The sequence below is a fragment of the Oryctolagus cuniculus genome, chromosome 13, assembly GCF_051225735.1.
Source record: "Oryctolagus cuniculus isolate XC-2025 breed Fujian yellow rabbit chromosome 13, ASM5122573v1, whole genome shotgun sequence".
Classification (NCBI taxonomy): domain Eukaryota; kingdom Metazoa; phylum Chordata; class Mammalia; order Lagomorpha; family Leporidae; genus Oryctolagus; species Oryctolagus cuniculus.
The window spans coordinates 1,695,492-1,723,015 of NC_142879.1; the positions used below are offsets into that span (position 1 = coordinate 1,695,492).

At 65.4% G+C, this 27,524-nt stretch overlaps 2 protein-coding genes across 16 annotated transcripts in view; one reads left to right on the forward strand and one right to left on the reverse strand.

Annotated features, from left to right (window-relative positions):
* RGL1 (ral guanine nucleotide dissociation stimulator like 1) overlaps positions 1–21,538 on the forward strand; it is a 192,632-nt gene extending 171,094 nt beyond the window's left edge. For all 7 annotated transcript variants that reach the window (XM_070055004.2, XM_089311969.1, XM_089311967.1 and 4 more), the window contains 11 exons: positions 2,666–2,769; positions 5,335–5,419; positions 9,611–9,700; positions 10,586–10,672; positions 11,584–11,616; positions 13,015–13,136; positions 14,282–14,371; positions 16,418–16,604; positions 17,818–18,066; positions 20,245–20,359; positions 20,640–21,538. In XM_070055004.2, coding sequence (XP_069911105.2) covers positions 2,666–2,769; positions 5,335–5,419; positions 9,611–9,700; positions 10,586–10,672; positions 11,584–11,616; positions 13,015–13,136; positions 14,282–14,371; positions 16,418–16,604; positions 17,818–18,066; positions 20,245–20,359; positions 20,640–20,827 — 1,350 coding nt within the window. In that variant the 3' untranslated portion in view covers positions 20,828–21,538. The remainder of the gene's footprint in view (positions 1–2,665; positions 2,770–5,334; positions 5,420–9,610; positions 9,701–10,585; positions 10,673–11,583; positions 11,617–13,014; positions 13,137–14,281; positions 14,372–16,417; positions 16,605–17,817; positions 18,067–20,244; positions 20,360–20,639) is intronic.
* A 3,456-nt stretch (positions 21,539–24,994) lies between these two features.
* The window catches only part of COLGALT2 (collagen beta(1-O)galactosyltransferase 2), an 81,907-nt gene continuing 79,377 nt past the window's right edge, over positions 24,995–27,524 (reverse strand). For all 9 annotated transcript variants that reach the window (XM_070055007.2, XM_089311970.1, XM_070055010.2 and 6 more), the window contains one exon: positions 24,995–26,078. In XM_070055007.2, the coding sequence (XP_069911108.2) occupies positions 25,802–26,078 (277 nt within the window). In that variant the 3' untranslated portion in view covers positions 24,995–25,801. The remainder of the gene's footprint in view (positions 26,079–27,524) is intronic.

The window sequence follows — 27,524 nt, forward strand, 5'->3', positions numbered from 1 at the left end:
CAAGTGAGGCTTCTATTCTTGAGCTCCTGGTATCTAGGACAGGGGGGGTCAGAGATGGTCAGCGCCATCCGCACCCAGCGAGGCTGCTGCGCCCAGCCCTGTCTGGTGCACAGGCCCCACCCTCGTCCTGAATGTCCCGTGTGTGTGTGTGTGTGGTGCACAGGGCCCGCCCTCGTCCTGAATGTCCCGTGTGTGTGTGTCTGGTGTAAAGGGCCCGCCCTTGTCCTGAGTGTTCCGTGTGTGTGTGTCTGGTGTAGAGGGCCCGCCCTCGTCCTGAGTGTTCCGTGTGTGTGTGTGTCTGGTGCACAGGGCCCGCCCTCGTCCTGAGTGTCCCGTGTGTGTGTGTCTGGTGTAAAGGGCCCGCCCTTGTCCTGAGTGTTCCCGTGTGTGTGTGTGTCTGGTGCACAGGGCCCACCCTCGTCCTGAGTGTCCCGTGTGTGTGTGTGTGGTGCACAGGCCCCACCCTCGTCCTGAGTGTCCCGTGTGTGTCTGGTGCACAGGCCCCACCCTCGTCCTGAGTGTCCCGTGTGTGTCTGGTGCACAGGGCCCACCCTCGTCCTGAGTGTTCCATGTGTGTGTGTCTGGTGCACAGGGCCCGCCCTCGTCCTGAGTGTCCCGTGTGTGTGTGTGTGTGGTGCACAGGGCCCACCCTCGTCCTGAGTGTCCCGTGTGTGTGTGTGTCTGGTGCACAGGGCCCGCCCTCGTCCTGAGTGTCCCGTGTGTGTGTGTGTGGTGCACAGGGCCCGCCCTCGTCCTGAGTGTCCCGTGTGTGTGTGTCTGGTGCACAGGCCCTTCTCTAGCACAATAGCGCCATAGGTGACCCATATTCGTGTTTTTACTGGGAAAGCTGGAAGCTGTAGAACTTAATAGCCTCACAGACAGTGTGTTAGAGGCAGGAACGCAAGCAAACGGGGCCAGAATCCCTGTGAGTCTCCGTGCCCGCGGTGCGAGAAGGGGCCACTTCTCTGTGCTGTTTACACAGCTGCAGATTCCGAGGGAGGAATCCATAGCGGCTGGGGTAGCTCTGAGGCAGGAAACCAGCACCTCACCACGTGCCTGTCCATCACTCCCCCACCTCACCACATCCCTGTGTCCATCACTCCCCCACCTCACCACATCCCTGTGTCCATCACTCCCCCCACCTCACCACATCCCTGTGTCCATCACCCCCCACCTCACCACATCCCTGTGTCCATCACTCCCCCACCTCACCACATCCCTGTGTCCATCACTCCCCCACCTCACCACATCCCTGTCCACCACTCCCCCACCTCACCACGTCCCTGTGTCCATCACTCCCCCACCTCACCACATCCCTGTCCATCACTCCCCCACCTCACCACGTCCCTGTGTCCATCACTCCCCCACCTCACCACATCCCTGTGTCCATCACTCCCCCCACCTCACCACATCCCTGTGTCCATCACTCCCCCACCTCACCACGTCCCTGTGTCCATCACTCCCCCACCTCACCACGTCCCTGTGTCCATCACTCCTCCACCTCACCACATCCCTGTCCACCACTCCCCCACCTCACCACGTCCCTGTGTCCATCACTCCCCCACCTCACCACATCCCTGTCCATCACTCCCCCACCTCACCACATCCCTGTGTCCATCACTCCCCCACCTCACCACGTCCCTGTGTCCATCACTCCCCCACCTCACCACATCCCTGTGTCCATCACTCCCCCCACCTCACCACATCCCTGTGTCCATCACTCCCCCACCTCACCACGTCCCTGTGTCCATCACTCCTCCCCCTCACCACATCCCTGTCCATCACTCCCCCACCTCACCACATCCCTGTCCATCACTCCTCCCCCTCACCACATCCCTGTCCATCACCCCCCCACCTCACCACGTCCCTGTCCATCACCCCCCCACCTCACCACGTCCCTGTCCATCACTCCCCCACCTCACCACGTCCCTGTCCATCACCCCCCCACCTCACCACGTCCCTGTCCATCACCCCCCCCACGTCACCACATCCCTGTCCATCACTCCCCCACCTCACCACGTCCCTGTGTCCATCACTCCCCCACCTCACCACATCCCTGTCCATCACTCCCCACCTCACCACGTCCCTGTCCATCACCCCCCCACCTCACCACGTCCCTGTCCATCACTCCCCCACCTCACCACGTCCCTGTCCATCACCCCCCCACCTCACCACATCCCTGTCCATCACTCCCCCACCTCACCACGTCCCTGTCCATCGCTCCTCCACCTCACCACGTCCCTGTCCATCACCCCCCCACCTCACCACGTCCCTGTCCATCACCCCCCCACCTCACCACGTCCCTGTCTATCACTCCCCCACCTCACCACGTCCCTGTCCATCACCCCCCCACCTCACCACGTCCCTGTCCATCACCCCCCACCTCACCACATCCCTGTCCATCACTCCCCCCACCTCACCACGTCCCTGTCCATCACCCCCCCACCTCACCACATCCCTGTCCACCACTCCCCCACCTCACCACATCCCTGTCCATCACTCCCCACCTCACCACGTCCCTGTCCATCACCCCCCACCTCACCACATCCCTGTCCATCACTCCCCCACCTCACCACGTCCCTGTGTCCACCACTCCCCCACCTCACCACATCCCTGTCCATCACTCCCCCACCTCACCACGTCCCTGTCCATCGCTCCTCCACAGGAATGCCGGCTCCTGAAGAACTTCTCCTCCCTGCGGGCCATTGTGTCTGCTCTGCAGTCCAACTCCGTCTACCGGTTAAAGAAGACGTGGGCCGCGGTCCCCAAGTGAGTCCCCACCTCCACCTGCTACTCTCCATTCAGAGTGTGTCAGGGATGCCCTGTGCATGTGGGCAGTTCCCGCGTGGCTGCCATGGGCCCCAGGCAAGGCTTAGTGTGGCTCAGACCGTCCTCGACCTGTGGCAAAGCCAGGGTGATCCTTGGCTGTGCCCGCCCCCGGGCTTGAAGGGGGGCGATTGTGCTGCCTGAGCACAGCACCGCCGGGTGTCTCCCGCCTTCCAGAGCCCTGATCGTGAGAGGTGCGGCTGGGACGTGGGCTCCTGCTGTGGGCTGGGTTTGTGCGGCGGCACATCGGAAGCCCTGGTGGTGTCCGTGGAACTGCCACGTGCACCTTCCCAGACACCTGACTGAGCGCTGCACGGCCCACGGCCTCTGCTTTTCTCCCTGCGCACTTCTTATTAGAACCGTGAACAACTTAATTTCATGCTATTTCTCTGTTGCTGTTTCTTGCATTTCCAGAACCTTCCTTGCAGACCAGAGGCGTGGGGGAGGGGGAGGGGCCCTCGCGGTCCTGCCCCAGGCAGTGCCCACGTGGAGGCCAGGGTTGTATCGGAGCTCAAAGAATGACCACAAGTCCCCTTTGCCCAGTTTCAACCAAGCGTGGTCCCAACACAGGGGCAGGCTCCGTCGTAGCCAGAGAATAGGAAGCCACAGGACAGCCGCATGGTCCAGAGGCGTGGTCCTCTGGGCATCGGCACGGCTGCCCGGCCGCCTGCTAGGACAGCAGGTTCTCGGTTACAGGCGCGTTAGCGGTGGGTCACGTGATCAGCGGGACCCTTAGGTGTGTCCGTGCTGCCTCTGTCGCCATCGCAGTGGCCTGGGCTGAGCTTCTGTGGGGCATTGGCCGACAGCTGGTTTTGTGATCCGGCAACAGTGGCCAGAACAGCAGAAAGACCGTGTCCGTCACTTCCCTGAGGGTCAGAGCAGACTTCCTGCCACGCTGGGCTAGATGCCCTGGAACTGTGTCCTGAAGACACTGCTGTGTCTGCGGTCCTGCCGTGTGGCGGTGGCATCGGATCAGCTGGACCCTTAGGTGCGTCAGGGGTCTGGCCTGCGGTCGCTCAGTCCCAGGGGAAGTGGTGAGGCAGTCAGGCTGTGGGCGCAGACAGTGTGGGCTCCCTGTGGTCTGGGGCCCTGGTGGGTTTGTCCCTAGAGTGGGGGTCCAGGCACAGACGGTGTGGACTCCCTGTGGTCTGGGGCCCTGGTGGGTTTGTCCCCAGAGTGGGGGTCCAAGCTCTGGTTTCCTCAGCCCAGTCAGAGCTCATGGAGCTACGCGCAAGACAGCTAGGTTGGTGAAGCAGAGTTTGGCAAGCCTGCTGGCTGCGATTTGGAGCAGTGGGCAGGCCAGGAGTGCGTGTTGGGGAGAACGGCCCCTGTCCAGGGAGAAGCCGGGCCATTGGCCCGAGATGCCGTGGCGAGTAGACGTGAGAGCTGCACTCACGACCTCAGGCCTGGCCGTGGCTGCCTCGGCGAGCGGCTGGCAGAGTCCGGGGCAGTGCCTGGGTTTCCACTTCCCTGCATCCTTTCTCCTCTTTTTGATGACGATGGCGGCCGTGTGTGTGGGAGATGAGCTGGTGGCTTCTGCCCTACACACACATCTCAGGGAAGACATGGCTCCTGGGAACCCTTGTGTGGCGGGAGACTCATCCTTGGCAAACCCATCCCCCTCCCTCCTCTCGGCAGTACCCGCCCCCCTCCCCGGACACCTGGCATCGAGACCCAAGGGATGGGCAGGTGTAAGATAGAGCCTGGCTCAGATGTGGCCGCTTCTGGCCGCGAGAGCGGTGGTCCTGCCGGCCTTTCTTTGGGGCTGGCAGGGAGACCATGATGGAGCCACTTGGCCAGCCTGAGGCTGCTGCCCCCGCGCGTTGGAGGGAGAAGCACAAGTTAAGTGCCTGGACTTGTGCCTTGGTCTGCCTGGCCTGTTCCTAAACTCTGTAGAAAGCAAGCAAAGCTGTCTCCGTGCGAGGCGAGCGCGGCTTGTCTCCTGCCAGCCGGCTGCCCCAGAGGGGTCCCCCCCGTGGTGGAGAGGCTCCCACAGCCCCTGCCGAAGCTGTCTCACGCCTGCTTGTCTCGCTGCCTTCTCCGTGTGGGGCTGCCGCTGTCCTAGTGTGAGCAGACAGGTGATGGTGCAGACGCTGACTCATTCACCGAGGCACGGGCTGGCGCCTGCACGGGGCCGTGGCACCTGCACTGCACAAGGAGATGGAAGGCAGGAGGCCGTGAGCTAGCCCAGGCTGGCCCTGCAAGTGGGGTCAGTCGCACCCCGTTGGCTGCAGCATCTGCTCTGGCTCTCAGGGCAGGGACACTGGCCTCGGGCCACCTGTGGGGTCCTGCTGGGCTGCGGCTGGGGCTGGGTGTGGTCGACGGTTCTCACCTCACCGCACAGCTCGGTCTTTTCTGTGAGCACAGCGCGCCAGGCTGCTGTGCTGCTCACGGCGGCTGTGCCCGCTTTGCAGACAGAAGCAGCCCTGGAGAACCTCTGGGTCAGCCCCGTGCCCTGGCACCTGTCCCCGGGGCGGCGGGTGACCGTGCGCCTCGTCTCCCTCGCAGGGACCGCGTGCTGATGCTGGAGGAGCTCTCGGACATCTTCTCAGACCACAACAACCACTTGACCAGCCGGGAGCTGCTGATGAAGGTGAGGCTCGGGAGGGCCACGCGGGGGCCACGCGGGGCTCAGCAGCCCCTTGGCTCGCGCCGTCGCTGAGACTTCCAAGTCCATTGCTCTCCTCTGCGGCCCGCCCGACGTTGACACTGGAGTTCAGGCGTGCAGTGCTGTGCTCCGCAGGGCGAGGAGGCCACCGCCACGACGCCACACCCTGCATCGGGCCAGGCTGCTGCTGAGCCCTGCCTCTAGAAGGCAGCGAGCCGGGGGTTTGCCGTCCAGGTGGTAAGTGGGACACAAAGACAGAGACCACAGGCTGGGGCCAGGCATGGGAGCTGGCCCAGGCCAGTGGCTCCACAGCCTCTGTGAAGTGGCTGTTGCGTGCCCTGAGGAGCCCGCGTCGTGGGTGGTGGAGCTGACACGTGGCTCCGCCTGCCCTCGTGACTTAGGCACAGGCTGTTTCTTCTGAGCCCTTGAGAGGGAAGCGGGGCGTCTCGGGGGAGCTTGACAGAGAGGGTCAGTCAGGACTCCAGCAGGGCTGGGGCCCACCCACGTGCCCAGTGCTGCACCGACCCCACGTCTCCCGTCTCCGCGATCGAGGGCCTCCTGCGGGCCACAGGGAAGCCGTTCTGTGGTTGTGTCCCACGACGGGGGGCAGTGGGAAGGCAGGCAGTTATGCAGCCGTGTGCCCCCTCCCCTCCCTGGGGGCAGGGGTGGCCCTGCCTGGACAACTGGAAGACGCGGCTCTTGTCTTCCTTCTGCGTCTGTAACTGGAGACCCCAGCCTTGCGCTCCTGACCTCAGAGTGCTCTGGAGACGGAGCACAGCAAAGCTTGCAGGCTCTGTGCAGATGTGAGGGTCCCCATCCCGCCCAGGCGTGCCCAGCGCGTGGCGCGCTCAGGAGAGTGGGGAGGAGTGGACGTCGAGGCTAGCACCCCCGCGCGTGTCTGCTGCGCCCTCCCAGCCGCTCAGCTGCACGACTCAGTGTGGACCCGGCTTCCCTGGTCCCTCAGGTCCCCTGTGCTCCTCTGTCCTGCGCCTGCCCACGTCTCTGCGGCCTGGAGGCCTCCTGGGGCGTCTCTGTTGCTTTGGTGTCCCCGAGGCCCGGAGCGAGCGTCGGCGTGCCAGCTCCCCTTGCTGCCGTGACGCCGCGGTGCGCCCACCGCGGCCCTGCAGCAGGCGAGGTGCACAGGCAGCTTGTCCTGGCGTCCGACTTCGGGTCCAGGCGACCTGACGGGGCGCTGACGGGTCAGTGTGGGGACCGCACTCCTCGCTGCTTCCCGTCTCCCTGGACTTACAGACTCCAGGTGGAAGGAGGTAGCCTGGTGGTCCTCCTGTCCACAGTGTGAAGCCAGGCTGGCCGCAGCCACGTGCACAGAGCACGGCGGCCCTGGGTCGTGCTTCCCTGCAGGTAAGGTGAACCCTGTGCAGCTGCTGCCAGAGCCGAGGAGCAAAGCCATGCAGACAGGCCCCCCTAAACCTTGGGGCACACGTGCACCCCAGAACACGGAGTTGCCTTTCTCCTGTGTGGCTCAAATTCCCGAGAACTGACAGGCTTGGTGGAGCAGCCCCGTGGGGGCGTCGCTGGCGCGCTTTGGGCGCTCGTCCTCTCTGTTGACTGCTCTTCGTGCAAAGTGTGTGGTTACAGGTTCGCAGGATGGAGTGAGGCGTGGCCCCGGAGCACCGAGGTTCCAGAAGCACGAGGCGGCCTCCCGGCCCTGCCCCTGCTGGGTCTGCACGCTGCTTTGCTGCCGCTGCTCCGGGGTCCAGCCTGCCTTCCGCAGCTGGGCAGGGGCAGCGTGCCGCCTCTGCTTTTCCTCTTCACTGTCAGGGAGCGATGTCTCAGTCCTTAGGTTTCTCACAGATGATTGTGAACAGTGACTGGGGGCTGCGACTTTAAAACCACAAGAAATCTTTCTTCTTGGCCGGCGCTGTGGCTCACTAGGCTAATCCTCTGCCTTGCGGCGCCGGCACACGGGGTTCTAGTCCTGGTCGGGGCGCCGGATTCTGTCCCGGTTGCCCCTCTTCCAAGCCAGCTCTCTGCTGTGTCCTGGGAAGGCAGTGGAGGATGGCCCAAGTGCTCCCAAGTGCTCCAAGTCTCCCCGTGGGAGACCAGGAGAATCACCTGGCTCCTGGCTTCGGATCAGCGCGGTGCGCCGGCCGCAGCGGCCATTGGAGGGTGAACCAACGGCAAAGGAAGACCTTTCTCTCTGTCTTTCTCTCTCTCACTGTCCACTCTGCCTTTCAAAAAAAAAAAAAATCCTGCTTCTCGTGGCTCTTGGTGACTCAGTTCCGGCTGAACCGACGTAGACAACTCCCCGGGAGCCCCCAGACATGGCTGCTGGAGACAGGTGGATGTGTAGTTGTGCTCCGTAAGCTGTCACAGGCAAACTGGAGCAGGAGATGTTGGAGCCGTGCCGTCTCCAGAGCTGGTAGAAGACGAGAGTTCTGAGCCCTGGGCCCATCGTGCTGGGGCAGTGGCAGGGCACAGCTCTGCCCCCGCGGGAGGGAGAGAGGACGTGGGGACTGGCGAGGGTCTCCACGGGCGCGAATGCAGCACAACACAACACGGTAGCCGTGGCGGAAGGGAGAGGAGGACCAGGAGAGCGTGGGCACAGGGAGGCAGGAGGATGGCTGGACACTGCCGCACGGGAGCTCCTGGAAGGTTCCAGGGATCTGCGTGGAGGTTGAGGACGGGGCAGGAAAGGAAAGCATGGAAGGCGCAGGTGCAGTGGGTGGGGGTTCCAGCAGGTCTCAGAGGAGGGGCAGGGGGCCTGCAGTGCGTTCCCCGCACCCCTCGGGGCACGGCAGTCACTGCGCCCGTGGGCCCTCCCCAGGTCCTCCTCTCCTCCCCGTGCAGAGCGTGTCCTCAGGAAGCCCTCTCTCGTGGCCCCTGCTGCTGCGTTGAACCTGTCGGTCACCTCCGCATGCCACACCTCTGGGCCATCGCGTCGGGAGCAGGGGGGACGTCTCTGTGGCAGACTGCTCTTGGTGGTCTTGGGAAAGTCGCCAAGCAGTAGCTCCCTGGGAGTCCCATGGAGAAGTGAGCTGGTGCAGGTGCCAGGAGGGGATGGGGCTGGCTGTGAGCCCCTCACAGGGGACGCAGAGAGACGTGAGCTGGCCTCAGACACCCCCAGGACAGGGCCATCTCTCTCACAGGGCCAAGATGGCGAAACCGTGCCCATGCGGGGCCCAGGCTGGGCACAGTGACGCCAGGCACAGTGATGCCGTGCTGGGCCTGGGCTGTCACAGGGACGCCGTGTGGGGCCTGGGTTTTCACAGTGACGCCAGGCGGGGCCTGGGCTGTCACAGGGACAGTGTGCGGGGCCTGGGCTGTCACAGGGACACCCTGCGGGGCCTGAGTTGTCACAGGGATGCCGTACTGGGCCTGGGCTGTCACAGGGACGCCATGCGGGGCCTGGGCTGTCACAGGGACAGTGTGCGGGGCCTGGGCTGTCACAGTGATGCTGTGCAGGGTCTGGGCTGTCAAGGACGCCATACACAGTGACGCCGTGCGGGGCCTGGGCTGTCACAGGGACGCTGTGCAGGGCCTGGGCTGTGTCAGGGACGCTGTGCAGGGCCTGGGCCTGGGCTGTCACAGGGACGCCGTGTGGGGCCTGGGTTTTCACAGTGACGCCGTGCGGGGCCTGGGCTGTCACAGGGACGCCGTGTGGGGCCTGGGTTTTCACAGTGACGCCGTGCGGGGCCTGGGCTGTCACAGGGACGCTGTGCAGGGCCTGGGCTGTGTCAGGGACACCGTGCGGGGCCTGGGCCTGGGCTGTGTCAGTTGCACCGTGCGGGGCCGGGGCCTGGGCTGTGTCAGTGATGCCATGTAGGGCCTGAGCCTGGGCTGTGTCAGGGACGCCGTGCGGGGCCTGGGCCTGGGCTGTGTCAGGGACGCCTTGCGGGGCCTGGGCTGTGTCAGTGACAACGTGCGGGGCCTGGGCTGTGTCAGGGACACCGTGCGGGGCCTGGGCCTGGGCTGTGTCAGTGATGCCATGTAGGGCCTGAGCCTGGGCTGTGTCAGGGACGCCGTGCGGGGCCTGGGCCTGGGCTGTGTCAGTTGCACCGTGCGGGGCCGGGGCCTGGGCTGTCACAGTGCACGAGGGTCTGTGCTTGCGCATCCAGGCCGGCAGTTGCAAAGCAGGCCCTTGGCACAGGGAAGGGGACGAGCGGAGGCCTCTAGGACACGTGGCCACCAGCCCCTCTGTGTGCTCCTTCCTAGGAGGGAACCTCCAAGTTCGCCAACCTGGACAGCAGCGTGAAAGAGAACCAGAAGCGTAGCCAGCGGCGGCTGCAGCTCCAGAAAGACATGGTGGGTCCCTCCTGCTCGCCAGGGCCTTCGGGGGTTCCTCCTGTGCCCTACTCCCTCTCCCCGACCCGGCTCGCGCAGCCCTGTCACCCCCGCATGGCCTGAGAGCTGCCAGGACCCCCGTCCCTGTCTCCTCAGTCGCTCAGGGGCTTCATGGCCTGGACTCGGTGCTCGCCCTGCTGCAGGTGGCCTTGGCTGCTCCTCAGGGGAGGGAGCATGAGCGGGACTGTGCGGGGCACCCCTCGCCGCCTCCTCCCACAGGCACACAGGCGTTTCTGGCTTTTGTGGTTGTGCAGACAAGTGTAAAATAGCTGTTAGCGAAAAGAACAGGAGCTTCAGGTGAGGACGCGGCGATGCCCACGTTGGAGGGGGCCTGGGGCTGCTGACGGCGCTGCTCGAGGCCCCGCCCCTTCCCCTCGGGCCCTGTGAGGCCCCACTGCCCTCAGAGGGCAGTTGTAGAACACAAGTCTGCTCTTGGGGAAGTGTGCGTGAGGATCCTGTGACGGCCCTGCCGGTGCCAGCATTCGGCATCTCCGTCTTCAGCAGTGGGACACGGAGGCCACCAGGTTTCAGTTAGTGGCTTTGCTGGTGGCGGTGCATGGGGCGTGGTGGCCTGAGCTGGCATGTGACCACTCGCTGCCCCTCCTCCACTCTGACGGTGGATACCCTGCAGGGGCCACGGCCACTCCCTGAGCCGTGCTGTGCTGTGCTCGGGCCTGTGTGTGATCTCCGTGACTTTGGAAGTTTGGCCTGAGGTTGTGTGTGCAGCCCCTGTCCCACCTGCGTAGGAGCTGGAGAATTCATTTGTGCAGCTCAGCACCTGTGGCCTCCAGTTAGGCCTCGGGCCTCGTGCGTGCTGACCCTGGCTGTTCTCTGATTGCCCCTCAGGGCGTCATGCAGGGGACTGTGCCCTACCTGGGCACCTTCCTGACCGACCTCACCATGCTGGACACTGCCCTGCAGGACCACATTGAGGTGAGCTCGGGCAGGGTGGGGGGCACCTGGCTTGCCTCTGCCCTCTGCTGAGTGCTGGGAGACACACAGACCGTGGCAGGAAAGAGCAGGATGTGGCTGGACACTGTGGGAGGTGTGGCTGCCCAAGCGGGCAGGGTCCTAGTACGGGTCACGGTCATGGCCACGTGAGAGTATGTGACGAGGACGCCTGGGCAGCAGTGGTTCGAGCAGGTCCTCAGGTGCAGTGGATGGAGGGCAGGCGTGATGAGCCCTGACCGCCTCCTTGGCCGAGAAGGGGCCCGGCCAGGGTTGCGGATCCCCAGTGACATCAGTTTTTTTTTTTTTTTTTTTTTATTGCCACCTGCCCTGGGGTTCTCGGCCCGCCCCCTCTTCCTCCTTGTCCGTGACATTGACAAAGCACTGAGTGGACAAGGCTGGGATTTGAAGTGAGCTTTGGGGACTGCTCGGTCTCCTGGGGTGGCTGGCATTCCGCCTCTGCAGCGGCTCTGCGTTCCCCAGGCCCTGTTGTCTGTCCACGTTTGTGGTTTCAGCACGTTGTGGGAACGGCCATCGGGGTGGGGAGTCTGGGGCCGTGACCCTGGCCGCTGGGAGAGGCAGTTGGGGTAAGGATTGAGTCTGAAGTTTGCACGGAGCTGTGTGGAGGAGGCCCCCTCTGACAGGCTCCCAGTGAGGCCCTGGCCACGTGGAAAATGGGCGTGAGACACTGACTCCGTTTGCGATGCCCACTGCTGCCTCAGGGGGTCCAGGCAGCCTGCCTGCCCTGTGCTGTGAAGTGGTCCTCCCTTCCCGAGGCCACAGTGCAGCGCCTGTGCCCGTGAGAGCTCCGTCTGATCCGTGGCCACGTGGCCTGTGGCAGCACAGGGCCGTGGCCGCCTGGTGGGCACCGTGTTCACTGTTGCTGTTTTTCGCAGGGCGGCCTGATCAACTTTGAGAAGCGGAGAAGGGTGAGTGGGGGCCTGGGCCCATGCTTGCTCTTGTGTTCTCCTGGGGCGTGACCAGGTGGCAGAAGTGGGCACAGGAAGCATGGGGTAGCCCCTGCTGGACACACACGCTGGACCCCCGTGTGGGTTTCCTGTGCGCCCAGGAGGGCGTCTCAGCCTCCACTCTGGGGCCAGGACACCAGAATTCAGGGACCACAGGGAGCACCTACTGCCCTGCCTCTGCTCCCCTCCTCCCCTCCCCTCCTCCCACTCTGCCCCCCTGCCTTCTTCCCTCCCTGCCCTTCCTCCCCTCCCCTCCTCCCACCCTGCCCCCCTGCCCTCTTCCCTCCCTGCCCCTCCTCCCCTTCCCTTTCCTCCCCTCCTCCCACTCCCCCTGCCCCCTCCTTCCTCCCTTCCCCACTCAGCTCCACTACCCTCCTACCTCCTTCTCTCCCCCTTCCTTTCCCCTCCCCTTCTCCCCTCCTCCTCCTTCCTCCCCCCTCCTCCTTCCTCCCCCTCCTCCCCTCCCTTCCTGCCCTCCCCTCCTCCTGCCCTCTCCTCCTCCCCTCCCCTGTCCCCCTCCCCTCCTCTCCCCTCCTCCCCCTCTCCCCGTCCCCTCCTATCCTTCTCCCTCCCCTCTTCCTCCACCCCCAGTCCCCCTCCCCTCCCCTCCCCTAACCCACTCCCCCTTCCTTCCCTCCTTCCCCTCCCCCTCCCCTCCTCCCTTCCTCCTCCTCTTCTCTCCCCTCCTCTCCCCTCCTCTCCTACCTCCTTCCTTCCCCCTCCCCTCCCCTCCTCCTCTCCCCCCTCCTCCCTCTCCCTTCCTATCCTCCCCTCCTCCTGCCCTCCCCTCCTCCCTCCTCCCCCCTCCACCTCCCTTCCTACCCTCCTATCCTCCTACCCTCCCTCCTCCTGTCCTCCCCCTACCCCTTCCTTCCCCCACCCCCTCCCCTTCCCCCCTCCTACCCCTCCCCTCCTCCCTTCCTCCCCCACCCCATCCCCTCCTCCCCCCACCTCCTGGGCAGGAAGTGAAGCATATTATCACTGCAGCTGAGTTACCCTGGTGACAGCCCCTCCTTGGTGGTGGGTGAGACCCCTCGCGGCCCTGAGCCTGTGCCTGGCACTGCCGTGGCTGCAGTGGCGCGGGAGCCACTGAGGCAGTGGGGGTGATTTCCCACAGAGCCACACCCACTCCTGTGTGTGGGCCTGGCCCCGGGAAAGCCGAGCCCTCCAGTCGCGGGGCCTGGTCTGTGCACGGGGCGTCGCTGTCTGCTTGTCACATTTCGCGAGGTGCAGGGGCGGCACAGGCGGTGGCTTTCTCGCTCATGTCAGAGAGAAAGGGGCAGAGGTCCGGAGCCAGGCACTAGGCCGCTCGGCACCGGCCTTGGCGTTCACCCCGTGCCCGTGTGCCCTCGGCCTCAGGAGTTTGAAGTCATCGCCCAGATCAAGCTGCTGCAGTCGGCCTGCAACAGCTACTGCATGAGCCCCGACCCCAGGTTCATCCGCTGGTTCCAGGGGCAGCGGCTGCTCACGGAGGAGGAGAGGTGAGCGGCCTGCGGGGCAGGGCAGGGTGGGGCGGGGCGGGGGGCTGCCAGGCTCTCGGCCCTGAAGATCTCCCGGGGGCATCAGAGGTGCTGAGCAAGGCGGCTGCTGTCTGTGGGCGGGGCTTGCACATGGTGCACTTGGGAGAGCGGCAGGGGCAGGGCCTTGGCTGTGGCTGTGGCTGTAGCTGGCCGAGTGGCTCCCAGGGGCCCCGCAGCACCTCACAGCCTGTGCCACGGACAGGGTGCTGGGGGTACACAGAGGCGTTGCCATCTAAGCTGGGCTGGGGAGGAGAGAGAGGTTACCGGAAGAACTGGAGGGGACGTTGCAGACGCAGGGTTGAGTTTCTTCAGGGTGGCCGGGCCTAGGCCCGTCCGGCAGTATTTCTGCACTTTCAAGTGACGGGGAAAAGGAGCTGAGTCGTAGGGCACGTGTTGAGTCAGAGCCCTGCGAGCTCAGCCCAGCCGGGCAGTCGCTCTCTGTCCACGGTCACTGCCATCAGAGCCCAGCCCGGTGGTCACTCTCTGTCCACGGTCACTGCCATCAGAGCCCAGCCCGGTGGTCACTCTCTGTCCACGGTCACTGCCATCAGAGCCCAGCCCGGTGGTCACTCTCTGTCCACGGTCACTGCCATCAGAGCCCAGCCCGGTGGTCACTCTCTCTACGGTCACTGCCATCAGAGCCCAGCCCGGTGGTCACTCTCTGTCCACGGTCACTGCTGTGGAGCCCAGCCCGGTGGTCACTCTCTCTACGGTCACTGCCATCAGAGCCCAGCCCGTGGTCACTCTGGTCACTGCTGTGGAGCCCAGCCCGTGGTCACCCTCTGGTCACTGCTGTGGAGCCCAGCCCGGTGGTCACCCTGGTCACTGCTGTGGAGCCCAGCCCGTGGTCACTCTGGTCACTGCTGTGGAGCCCAAGCAGGAGCTCTGTGGCAGCTGTGTCTCTGAGACGCACAGGGATTCTGATTGGCCAGCGCGTCTTAGTGGAAGTGCTTGGGGGTGTTAGCGGTTAGGACGCAGTAGCTGGCTGGGCCAGGCCGCAGGTGAGCCCGGCCACAGCCGTGGCAGGAGCATCGCACACGAGGGTCCCCATGCCGGGAGGCGGCCGGGGTTGACGTCTGGCCTCACGAGCGCCCTTCTCCCCCCAGCTACGCCCTCTCGTGTGAGGTTGAAGCGCCCGCCGAGGCCAGCACCACCTCGCCCAAGCCCCGGAAGAGCATGGTGAAGAGGCTGAGCTTGTGAGTGCCGTCAGGGTGTGGGGACGGGGTCACGGCGGGGCACCAGGCCCAGGGAGGGACAGTGCGTCCCTGGTTTCTCTGTCAGCCACCCTGTAAGGCCCGCCCAGCCATGCTGTCTCCAGCCCAGAGCCCATCTGGGTGTGGGGACGGGGTCACGGCAGGGCACCAGACCCAGGGAGGGACAGCACGTCCCTGGTTTCTCTGTCAGCCACCCTGTAAGGCCCGCCCAGCCACGCCGTCTCCAGCCCAGAGCCAGGCTCTCGTCACAACCCATGTGAAGACCTCCAGTGGTCTGTCCGGAGGAGCCAGAGTCCTCGCACAGGGTCAGGCCCACGTGACCCACCCTGCCACAGCCGCCAGGCTTGTGCCGCCCAGGCCCTGGCACCAGCTGTCCCCACCGCCTATGCTGCTCCCCTCCCACCCTCGCTGGCTGCACTGGCCGACAGTGCACGCCGATCGGCTAGACAAACCGAGGCCGGGACCAGGGACGCTTAAGGAACAACACATGTCTCTGCTCCCCAGCGTGACCCACGAGAAGGTCCTTGTCTCCCCGTGCTACAGGGCAGGAGCGCGGGCACAGACAGCCCCCGGAGGAGCCGGATTCAAACCCCCAGTCTGGCTGAGAGCCTTGTGTGTAGCCTCTGCCGTCTAACTTTAGTGGAAGTTAATGAAAGTTAACTTTGGGGAGGAGGAGAGGGTAGGAAGGTGCAGTGGGAGTTGAAACGTCGGGGAGGCAGACGGTTTGTTCAGACTGTGTGCTTTGATCGTAGCCGTTTTTATACAAGAACCTCAGAGGGGGCCTGGTGGTGTCTCAGCGCGGTTCAGCCGCGGTGCGCGGCGCTGGCGTCCACAGCGGAGTGCGGTTCAGCCGCGGTGCGCGGCGCTGGCATCCACAGCGGAGCGCCTGCTCAAGTCCCGGCTGCTCTGCTCTGCTCTGCCTGCTGATGCGCCTGGGCTGGCAGTGGAAGTGGCCCAGTGGGAAGGTGTTTCTGTAGCCACCGTCTGGCCCAGGGGAGGCTCTGGGTGAGGGGTGTGGGTTCTGAACACCCCTTTCAGAAGCAGGAGCCCGCCTGTGAGCCCTGTGGCGCTGCTCTGCGCCCCAGCCCAGCAGCTGCAGGGCGAGCCCGCGTCGGTTCCTGCGGGCCTGTGGCTTGCACGGGCTTTCCTCGCCACTTCTGCTGAGCTGTTCTGCAGAGCAGGGTGTAGGTCACTGGCTTCACCAGACGGGACAGGGGACTTCCTCCTCCGTGTTCTTTTTTTGACAGGCAGAGTGGACAGTGAGAGAGAGAGACAGAGAGAAAGGTCTTCCTTTTTGCCTTTGGTTCACCCTCCAATGGCCGCCATGGCTGGCACACTGCGGCCGGCGCACCGCGCTGATCCAAAGGCAGGAGCCAGGTACTTCTCCTGGTCTCCCATGGGGTGCAGGGCCCAAGGACCTGGGCCATCCTCCACTGCACTCCCGGGCCACAGCAGAGAGCTGGCCTGGAAGAGGAGCAACCGGGACAGAATCTGGCGCCCCAACCGGGACTAGAACCCCATGTGCCGGCGCCGCAGGCGGAGGATTAGCCTATTAAGCCACAGCACCGGCCCTCCCCAGTGTTCTTTGTTTAAAAAAATTCATTTTCATTTTATTTGAAAAGTAAAGAGACAGAGATCTTGCATCCTCAAGTTCACTCCCCAGATGCCTACAATAGTCGGTCTGGCCTAGGGCAAAGCCAGGAGCCCAGATCTCGGTCCCCCGTGGGGCAGAAACCCGAGTTCTGGAGCCATCGCCTGCTGAGTCAGGGCTGGAACAACACGGAGGCCGGCATCTCAGCCCTGCCCAAAGCATCTGCCCAGCCCCGGGAGCCCGGAAGGGGCGGTGTGGCCGCTGACCCGCACGAAGCAGTGTGTGTCCTTGGGAGGCTGGGCGAAGCCAGCTGGGGTAGGACAGTCACTCCTCTTTGCTGGAAACTGTTTTCCTGAGAAAGCAGGAACTTACAGAATGCTGGGCGTGTGGGGCCCCCGGGGCTACAGCCCAAGTCTCGGCCGTGTCTCCCCCCGCAGGCTGTTTCTGGGACCAGACATCATGGCCAGTACCACGCCCACCAAAGAGCAGCCCAAGTGCACGGCCAGCGGCAGCTCCGGAGAGAGCATGGACTCGGCCAGCGTGTCTTCCTGCGAGTCGAACCCCTCGGAGGCCGAGGAGGGCCCCCTCACTCCCGTGGGCACACCTGATGAGCCTCAGAAAAAGGTGGGCGTGCAGGGGCCGCGGCTCCCGGCTCATGGCCCACAGCATTTTGGAAGCTTGTCAGGAGCCGGGAGCGTTGCATTCGGCCCAGGGCCCCTTCCCCACAGAAACGGGTGGGTTTGCTCCTTTGGCCTTGACCCGCGGGTCTACAGGCAGGAAGGGAGCTGAGCTCACACAGGTGAGGGGCGGTGCGCAGAGTGGGAGGGGCAGCTGGTGGGCAGAGCTTGGCCCAGTGTCCTCGGTCCACTTTCTGCGGCGCAAAGGTGGAGCCAGTCCTTGGGCAGTGGGCAAAGCCACCACGCTCACATTGGGCCACTGTGCGGATTCCCACGGGGACAGGAGCACAGGAGTGGGCAGCCGCACAGTGCAGGGCCCCGGGGCGCGGCCTGCTGGAGTCGGCAGCCTGGGGAGGACAAGGGCCGGAAGCCAAAGCCCGTGCCGTGTCCCGCGGGAAGGGAAGGTGACAGAGAAATCCTCGTTTCTCCACGACTTCCCGAGTATTTCCTGGCACGGAGCTGGGAGCGTCCCAAGCTGGCTGTGGTTTTCTGCACTGAGAATTGAGAAAGTGAGCGGACCTAGTGGTCTGGGGGCAGGACTTCCTGGTGAGACGGAGGCGTCCCTGCGTGGTGTCGGGCGGGAGGCGAGGCTGAAGGCCGCTGGCCGCAGACTCCCCCTGCCTGTCCTGCAGCCGATGTGGACGGTGGCAGAGCCGCTCCCAGGCGGCGTCCCCTGGGCCAGTCTCTGTAATGAGATGGCGGTGAGCGGTTGGGAAGCAGTCGCGCCAGCCTGCCGCGGTGGCGGCGCCGTGTCCGTCCACCAGCACAGGAGGCTGTGGCTCCGTGCCTGCCCGCTGCACGGGACGCGGTGCACGGAGCCCAGCTTCTGCCTGGGTGACCTCTGCAGGCCTTTCTAGCACGTATGAGCCTCCTCCGACAGCCTTCTCTCCTGGCCGCAGAACCTGAGCGAGGGGTCAGGGTGGCTTCCGTGGCCGCGGGGCATGGCTGCAGCTGATCGGGCGCCGAGCTCTGGCCGCAGGGCGTCTTCAGTGCCCTGCACCTCAGAGCGGCCCTCTGCTGCCCTCTGCTGGTCAGCGTCCCTGAGGCCTGCAGAGAAGCAGGACAACGTGGCACCCTGCGTGTCACCTGCGGGCTGGGGAGTAGGTGGGGTCTGCCGGCCCCCATGCCCTTGTGACCACGCCTGCCCGTTTCCCCTCCAGCTGTCACAGTCCTCCTCGTGTTCCTCTGTCCACTCCACGGACACAAGTTCCTCAGGGATGTCGCCCTCCAACCCCCTGTCGTCCCCTGCGTCCTGCAGCAGCAACCCCAAGACCCACAGGCGCTCCGTGTCGGGGACGTCCATCACCTCGACGGGGCAGCCGCCTGTGTACAACCAGCAGAACGAGGACACCTGCATCGTCCGCGTCAGCGTGGAGGACGGCCGCGGCAACATGTACAAGAGCATCATGGTAGGGCCCTGCGTGACGGGGTGCACACGCATGTGTGTGCACACGTGTGTGTCTCAGCTGTGCCTGGGGCCTGTGTGCACACATGTGTACCTCAGCAGTGCCTGGGGTTTGTGTGTGCACACGTGTGTGTCTCAGCAGTGCCTGGGGTGTGTGTGCACACGTGTGTGTCTCAGCAGTGCTTGGGGTTTGTGTGTGTGCACACGTGTGTGCCTCAGCACTGCCTGGGGTATGTGTGCACACATGTGTACCTCAGCAGTGCCTGGGGTGTGTGTGCACACGTGTGTGTCTCAGCAGTGCTTGGGGTTTGTGTGTGTGCACACGTGTGTGCCTCAGCAGTGCCTGGGGTGTGTGTGCACACGTGTGTGCCTGAGCAGTGCCTGGGGTGTGTATGTGCACACGTCTGTCTCAGCAGTGCCTGTGGGTGTGCTACTGGTGTGCACACGTGTGTGCCTCAGCAGTGCTTTGGGTGTTTGTGCACACGTGTGTGTCTCAGCTGTGCCTGGGGTGTGTGTGCACACGTGTGTGTCTCAGAACTTCCTGGGGTGTGTGTGCACATTTGTGTGTCTCAGCAGTGCCTGTGGGTGTGCTACTGGTGTGTGTGCACACGTGTGTGTCTCATCAGTGCCTGGGGTGTGTGTGCACACGTGTGTGCCTCAGCAGTGCCTGGGGTGTGTGTGCACATGTGTGTATCTCAGTGCCTGGTGTGTGTGTGTGTACACGTGTGTGTCTCATCAGTGCCTGGGGTGTGTGTGCACACGTGTGTGCCTCAGCAGTGCCTGGGGTGTGTGTGCACACGTGTGTGCCTCAGCAGTGCCTGTGGGTGTGCTACTGGTGTGTGTGCACACGTGTGTGCCTCAGCAGTGCCTGGGGTGTGTATGCACACGTGTGTGCCTCAGCAGTGCCTGGGGTGTGTGTGTGCACACGTGTCTGTCTCAGCAGTGCCTGTGGGTGTGCTACTGGTGTGTGTGCACACGTGTGTGTCTCAGTGCCTGTGGGTGTGCTACTGGTGTGTGCACACGTGTGTGTCTCAGCAGTGCCGGGGGTGTGTTCCTGGTACATATGTGCAGGTGTGTACATCAATAGTGCATGTGTCGTTTTACACGTTAAGAATTGCTCAGACTGGGGCTGGCGTTTGGCGCGGTGTTAAGATGCCCACGTCCCACGTGGGCTCCTCCTGATGCAGCCCCAGTGGGCAGCGGGTGGCTCAGGTGCTCGGGAGGCTGCCACCTACAGGGGAGACCTGGACTGAGTGTGCGGCTCCTGGCCATGTCCTGCTCCGGTCACGCTCGTGGGCGTTAGGAAGGCCTGGTGGGAGAGCTCTCGGCCTTCCTGCCTTTCCGGTTGGACAGGCAGGTGGTTACAGTTGCTGGTGTCGCCCTTTCAGGACGGGCAGTGCGGTGGCTCTGCCCGTGGAGGCAGGCTCGGGGTCGCTGACTGCACCTGCAGCCACTGGCGTTGGCAGGCTGCTTCCCTGCCGTTATCTGGGTCTTCCTTGAGGGTGAGGGGTCGCGCAGGCTGGAAGTGCTGTCCGGGCAGTGAGCAGCCACTCGCGGGCGGCAGACCAGCTGTTGCGGGCGGCTTGGAGCGGCCTGTGTGTTCTGACCTGGTGGCCACTCTCGTGGCGGTGGCCCTGGGGGTATGGTTTGGCACACGTGGTACTAGAACAGACAGATCTAGCACGGCCGAGTCTGTCACGGCGGAATCCTACATCGTGATCACGCCTGTCTGCGTGGTCTGGGCGGGACCTCTCATGTGAACTCACGGCGTGCAGGCACCGTGTCACACGCCCAGAGGAAAGCTTTGTGAAGGCCCCAGCGGTGGCTAGGGCCCGGCTCCGGACAGAGGGTCACAGGGTCTACTCCCCAAGTGCCCACGACAGCCAGGGCTGCGGCCAGAGCCAGGAGCACGGAGCTCTAGCCGAGTTTCCCGTGCGGGTGGCAGGGGCGCAGGCCCGGGGCCGTCTCTCACCACGTTTGCCAGGGCTCCAGCCGGGAGCTGGGTCAGAAGTGGAGCGGCTGGGACCTGAGCCAGCTCGTGGATAAGGGCCGGCGCGTGGCAGGGGCGGCGCAGCCCTGTGCGCCACAGCTCCCGGCCCGTCTCCTTCTGGAGTGGAGCAGCTGCCTGGAGCCGCCCGTCCGTCGGTGCGGCCGCGCTCAGGAGCCGCCTCTGTCCCCACAGCTGACGAGCCAGGACAAGACGCCCGCGGTGATCCAGCGGGCCATGCTGAAGCACAACCTGGGCTCGGAGCCGGCCGAGGACTACGAGCTCGTGCAGCTCCTCTCAGAGGACAGAGGTGCGCCACACTGCCGTGGGCGGGTGGGCGGGCGGGCGGCCCCGGGGCCCTGCTGGGCATGTGCCGGTTCCGGGCCATGGGCCCCGGGCCCTGCCCTCCCCAACTCGCAGGTGCAACAGGCCGTGCTGGTGTGCGGGCGCGCCTCTGCCGTCTGCCTAGCTCTGCGTTGGGGCAGAGTGGGGACTGCGCGTGCGCACTCCACTCACCACCCGGAGGCCGCGGGCATGGGCCGGCCGTGCGCCCTCCCCGCCGCTGAGCGCCTCCCTCCTCTCCTTTGCAGAGCTGGTGATCCCGGACTCGGCGAACGTGTTCTACGCCATGAACACCCAAGTGAATTTTGACTTCATCCTGCGCAGGAAGAGCCCCGTGGACCAGCAGGTGGCGCTGCGCAGCCGGAGCAGCCTCACGCTGCCCAGGACGGCCAGGCGGGGCTGCTGGGGCGGCCGGCACAGCAAGGTCTCCCTGTGACACCAGCGGGGGCTGCGTCAGAGCACCATAGGCATCGTGGGAAACCGAGCAGGAGGAGCGGCTCACGGAGACCCTGTGGGCCCACGTTTATGGACACGCGTGTGCTTGGCATGTTTGTGTGACCGCAGGGGCCTGGGGGCGGAGGTTGCGCTTCACTGGGGAAGTAGGGACCGAGACCCTGGTCTTCCCCCTCCCGGGTGGACGCGTCCTGTGGCCAGCGACCTGGTGCCCAGCACCACGTCTGAAGGTTTCCTTCTTGATCGAACCCGCTGCAGAGGCAAGCGCTGCCCGGGTAGGACCTGCCCGTGCCGTGTGCCGCAGCCCTGGCACCGCCGACGGACGCGGCAGGGTCGCTGTGCAGGGAGCCGAGTCCCTGGGCACTGCTCAGCCCATGCCATGGCGGCGTGGGCCCTGCAGACCATGTCTCCCGGAGGCGTCCGCGTCTCGCCTGCTGTGGAGAGGGACGCGAGAGCCCCCTTCCTCTACACGGGCCAGGCAGGCAGTCCCCAGGGCCCACGCCGGCTGCCTCGGTGACACTGCTCGGTGCCAGCACCACTCTGCCTGCCGGCTCCGGGCCGGCCGCAGTTTGACAGAGAAGCCATATGTAGGACATCAGCGTGCGTAAGCACTCCCAGAGTGTTCTCTTTAAGCAGAAATTCTCAAAATACCGGGTTTTATTCCGAAATAAAGAGCGCGTGCCCGGAACATGCAGTGCGGGTCCTGGTGCGAGCTTGTCCCGCTCCTGCCCCGGCCCTGGCGGCCCCAGGCTGCAGGGGCTCCTCGGGCTGGGGGTCCGCGATATGGACCCGCGCGCGCCCGCGTGGCCTCGCTCTCCGTGGCCTCTGGCAGGCTGGACAGTGGCCGCACGTGCTAGAGCGTGGTCGGAGTGGGGAAGTGGGTGCGTGTGTTTGCTTTGTCATTGGAAATCCGAGTCCATGGAACAGGGCTTCCAGCATCCCGGTCGCCAGGATCCCGGTGACGGCGCCTGCCTGCTCCTCTCCCTGCGCCCTCACCTGGCCACCCTTTGGTTCAACCACCGACCGGGCGTGGGCCCTGGTGGCACGTGCTGCGGGACCCACTGGGGCTTATGTATAGTCCGACGCCCTGGGCCCTGCCTTCTGGCTGGGGTGAGTGTCGTGGGAGGGAACAGGGCTGAGGCTGGCGTCACGCCCCGTGCCCGGCGCTGAGCTTCCCACAAGCCCTCGGGCTTAGTTCCAGTGGACTCCTGGGTGGGCCCAAGTCACCACATTCTCTGAGCCCTTGGGGGTTCTAGGAAGGGCCCAGCTGTGTGTGAGACGGGGACTGGTGGGGGGCAGTGGGGGGTGGGGGAGTTCTGTCTCTGGGAGGAGGGGACTGGTTTCAGGACCCGTCCGGAAGTGCAGTGCCCGTTTTGTCTGAAGACTGCGCGGGCTGGGGGTCTGTGTTCACGCTGACTCCCAGGGCCTTGGGGGCAGATAGGGCGGCGAAACCTGCAGCACCACGCGGGCCTCGGCCGCCCTTGGGGTCTCCCCAGAAGGCCCAGGCCGGCTGCAGCTGACAGAGGGCGAATTTCCCCGGAGAATGCATTCGAGAGGCATTTGGGTCTCAGCTGCTGGGCCAGACACCTGTCCGTGTTCTTTCCCGAACCCGTGACACTCCTCTAACCACAGCCGGGGACCCAGATGGCTTCCACCCTGCAGCTCGGCCATCTTTTCTCCCAGGCCCAGCGAGAACACAGAGTGGGGCACCCACCAGTGCCTCCACATCAGACCTCAGTCGCAGCAGTGCCTTCCTCCCAGGTGCCCAGGCGGCCAGCCCGCCCACAGCCACGGCCACGGCCACGGCCACGCAGAGTTGAGCAGACGGCAGTAGGGCTCGGGGCGGGGCTGCACACAGCCGAGGGAGCCGCAGGGGAGGCGGCGGCAGAGGCGATGGGGTAGAGTTGGCCTTGGCCAGACGCCAGCTCCACCGGTGCCTGTACTTGACCCAGACAGAACGAGGAGCCGCCTGGCGATGCCGCTGGAAGAAAAGCTGGGGGACTTGGTGCCCTCAGAGAAAGCGCCAGGTCAGCCGGGAGCCCGGAGAGCTCGGCGATTCTGGCTCGGCCTGTGGAGGCGGTTCCCGGGTGTGCTGTCTTGGTGGCTGTGTGCGAAGCCTGCGTTGCAGCAGGGTGGAGGTGAGCAGACGCAGGGTCAGGGCCGTGCTTGCTTGAGAGCCTGTGTGGCCCCTCTGTGCCAGGCCCCCTCTGTCCTCGGTCCCCTGGAGCTCCGGCTGCTGGCCTGGGCACTGCCGCTGGCCCCTCCAGCCTATTTCTCTCGTGGGTGAGCCTAGGGGCACAGATCGGGGTGCTGAGTCCACCCCACAGCCGGGAGGCGGGGCCGTTTCTGACCCAGGGACTGGCACGGTCCCTGGGCGGGCACGGCAGAGCCCACAGGGGAAACTGCTTGTCTCCATTTTCCCCATCGCCGGTTAACACAGTGCCGTTCGCCGTGCCATTCCAGTTTCTTGCAAAGGGCAGGGGGACCCGTGCGCCGAGTTCCTGGAGAACAGCCATTTCCCAATTGCTGCTGTGTGGGCAGCCCCTGCCCCTGCCCCGGTGTTGGTGTCGGGGTGGCCAGAGCCTCGCGAGGGAGCCCAGAACTCGCCCACGCCACGCTGCGGGCCCGTTAGCCCATGGCCCAGCACACGCTGGTTGGGGAAGGCAGTGCCTACGTCGGCAGCCAGCAAATCACCATGGGAGGCTCCTGGGTGGATTGGGGCCCTGTGTGTCAGTGCACGTGTGTGAGTGCATGTCTACACGTGTGTGTGTGTGAATGCACATGCAATCTGCCAATGCATGTCTGCAAGCACACACATGTGTATCAGTGCACGTGTGTATCTGTGCACAATGTGTATCTGCGTTAGTGTATATGTGTGTACACATGTGTATCAGTGCACGTGTATGTGTGCACACATGCGTACCTGTGTGCGTTAGTGTGTGCATGCATGTCTGAGTACACGTCTAATGTCATGTGCACACATGTGCGTGAATGCGTCTGCATGTGTCCGTGCGAGTACATGTGCGTGTAAATGCATCTGTGCACACGTGCATGTGGAAGTGCAAGTCTGCACGTGTGTATCCGTGTTAGTGCATGTCTGAGTATGCATGTGTACACATGTCTGAGTGCATGTCTGTGCACTGGGTCCGTGTGTCTACACATGTGTATCTGCATGTCTGCACAGCTGTACATGTGTCTACACGTGTGTTTGTGTGAGTGCATGTCAGGGAATATGCACGCACATGTGCATATCTGCATGTGTGTGCCTGCGTGTCAGTGCACGTCTACATGTGTGACACTGGACAGATGGACGCGGTGAGAGCAGGTGCGCGTGAGCACGGCGGGTGGCAGCCAGCTGAGCGCTCCCTGCTCTCCCCTCGCCTCTCCCCGCCTGCGCCCTGGCCGCACCCCAGCTGCTGGCATCCTCAGACCACACCGTTGTCACGGGCGGCTCTGCAGCCATCGGCGAGGCCGCCTTGCCGCCCGTGGGAACCGAGGGTCACCCGCGGCATCTGGAAGTCGGATCCCGGGGAAGGAGCCAGGATGACATGTGGCCACCTCCAGGAGGGCATGGCTGGGGGCAGACCAAGGAGCTGAGCAGAGCCGGCCCCCGCCTCCCCCCCCCCCCCCCGGCCTGCTGTCCTCACCGAGCTGTGGCGGTGACGGAGCCGCATTGCCTGGCTGGCGAGAGCCTCAGAAGCACAGCCGGAGGGCCTGGGTTCGAGTCCCGGCTCGCCTGCAACTGCGCAGCCTAGGAAGCAGCAGAGGGTGCGAGTTCTCAGGCCTCTGCCACACGGCAGAGGCGGAGCTGCGGCCTGGCCAGCGTTTGGCGAGGGGCCCAGCAGGGGGCGAGCTGGCGCTGCAATCAACAGGTGAGCAGCAGCTCCGGGAGAGACTGGCACTTCGGCGTCGCCCAGGGCTCTCAGCCAGCAGGAACCGGTCTCACTTTGCAGGCACCAGCGTCTTACTGGAAACTTCGGGAGGACAGCATCACGCCTGGAACTCCCTCGAAAGAACGGCCGTGGTGTCCCGTGAGAAACCCAGAGCGGGAGCCCGCAGTTCCCGCCTCCAGCTTCCGGTCGCCACCCCACACGCGGAGGCCTCGGCCCTGTCCACGCTCCCGCACCCGAGGGACCAAGGGCCGGCAGCGTTGAGCAAAGTTTTCTTTAATTTTTCACACAGCCCCCGCGGGCCAGTAGTTGTCCCCAGGGGAGGCGAGGGCGAGCCCGGGCGGGCGGGCCCTACGCAGGCTGCGCTCCCGAGTGCCCGCGGGAGGCCGGAGCAAGTCCAAGGTCTCTTAAGAACTCAGGCCGTCAGACCAGCTGACAGGGAAGCACTAAGAAACGACGCAGAAACCAGCTGGGGCTTCCTCCTGGCCCACACCCGGCACCTGCACCTGTCGGGAGGAGGAAGCCGCCGCGCCCCTCTGCGTTCCCCGGACGCGACCTCCGGAGAGGGGGCCTGGGAGCGGGCTCTCGGGAAAGGCTCCCCAGGGCTGGAGCCTCTGCCCGGTCGGGCAGGGCCGGGCGTCCACGCCGCCCACACCCCAGGGCGCCTTGGCAGCTGCAGCGTTGCCCACGTGCTGTAGAATAAATAATCCCGGGGGGGGGGGACCCAGCTGCTGGCCACAGGGACCCCCCCACCATATCACGTCTCTCCTAAATAGCCCCTGACTCGGACACCTGCGGGGACCGGGCCGGACCCAGGCCCGCCCCCAGCCAACGCTGGCGAAGGATTCCCCCAGGTGACCGCAGTGCCGGCAGCGCGCACTCCCGCACGCGTGTTCAGGCCACGTCTGCCAGCTGCTGCTTCGTCACCGCTCAGAGAGGGGACAGCTGGGCGAGGCCTGGTGGCAGTGACCTCGCCCTTCGGCCGGCCCCTCCCCGCCAGCACACGTGGGAGCACTCTGCTCACGGGGCTCTGGCCACTGAAGGCAGGACCACCGGGCAGGGCGCCCTCAGAGCTCGTCCCGCGAGGGCGCGGTGCCCATGGAGGCGGGCGGCGGCAGCGCCTCCGAGTTCTTGGCGCTGCCGTGGATGCGCCCTTGCTTCCGGGACTTCCAGGAATGGGTCCTGTCCCAGTCGGTGGCCACTGTCTCGTTGTCCCAGATGGTCGAGGTCTCGGTGTCGCTCAGGTACCCGGGCTGGCCCGTGTAGTGCGTGGGGTGGATGAGCAGCGGCTCCGCGGAGAAGGCCTTCAGGTCCCGGGACTGGTAGTGCGCCTTGTACTCGGCCCTGGAAGAGGGGGCGGGCCGCGTCCTCCCACTGCCGGCGCGGGGCCACCGTCCCGGGCAGACAGCTTCCCCACACACCTGCAGAGGGCCCCGGGCGGTTGGGGACAGGTGGGGGGCAGGGCGGAGGGGGCAGGGGCAGGAGGTCAGGCAGGGGTGGGGGGCGGGGGGGCGGGAGGTCAGGCAGGGGTGGAGGGCGGGGGTGGCGGGGGCGGGGCGGGAGGTCAGGCTCCCCCTGTGCACTGGGTGGACACCATGGGCCTCCTGTGCCTCCTGCAAACCCCAGGGTGCTCCTGGCTGGTGAGCGCACGCGTCTCAGATCTGGGCGGTGGCCAGAGCACAGCCATGAAGCCGGGGGTGGGGGGGTGGGGGGGTGGGGGGACTCAGGCTGTGGGCCGCCTGCAGGAGGCCTTGGCCTGTGCCGCAGCAATGGCCAGGGGACCCCAGCAGTGGGAGCAGCGCCCTGCTGCCCTCACGGGGGTTGCTGACTGGCGCCTGAGCCACTCCTGGTAGGTGCCTGGGCACAGCTCCCACCATGGAGGTGCCCGCCTGCTCTGCCCCCAAGACCCTGATGGGGACACCACCCATGACCACACCGGGTGAGCGCAGGGTCCGCGACCGCTCCTGGGCGGCGAGGCCGGACCCCCTGCTCCCCTGCCTTGGACACCGTGAGCGCAGCAGGGCCAGGTCACTCGGCCAGGCTGGAGGATGCTCTGCTCAATGCCCTTAGTGGGGGAGCAGCAAGCCCTCCTGGTGGAGCCCCGCCCAGCAGGGTCAGCCCCGCCTCCTCTTCCCTCCTCCGGGGCGGCCTCCCTGGCCGCAGGTAGGGAAAGTGCATCAGGAGACGGGCACGCGTCCGGAAACAGAGGCTCCGCGAACAGGCTGAGCTCAGGGCCCCGGCCCACAGCGGCAGGTGCTCACGTGGGCGCCGTCGGAGGGACCCGCAGGGCCCGTGCGTGGGGGACTCACACGGGTGCTGGTACAGGGTGGGGGGCCGTGCGTGGGGACTCACACGGGTGCTGGTACAGGATGGGGGGCCGTGCGTGGGGACTCACACGGGTGCTGGTACAGGATGGGGGGCCGTGCGTGGGGACTCACACGGGTGCTGGTACAGGGTGGGGGGCCCTGCGTGGGGACTCACACGGGTGCTGGTACAGGGTGGGGGGCCGTGCGTGGGGACTCACACGGGTGCTGGTACAGGGTGGGGGGCCGTGCGTGGGGACTCACACGGGTGCTGGTACAGGGTGGGGGGCTGTGCGTGGGGACTCACACGGGTGCTGGTACAGGGTGGGGGGCCGTGCGTGGGGACTCACACGGGTGCTGGTACAGGGTGGGGGGCCGTGCGTGGGGACTCACACGGGTGCTGGTACAGGGTGGGGGGCCGTGCGTGGGGACTCACACGGGTTTTGGTACAGGATGGGGGGCCGTGCGTGGGGACTCACACGGGTGC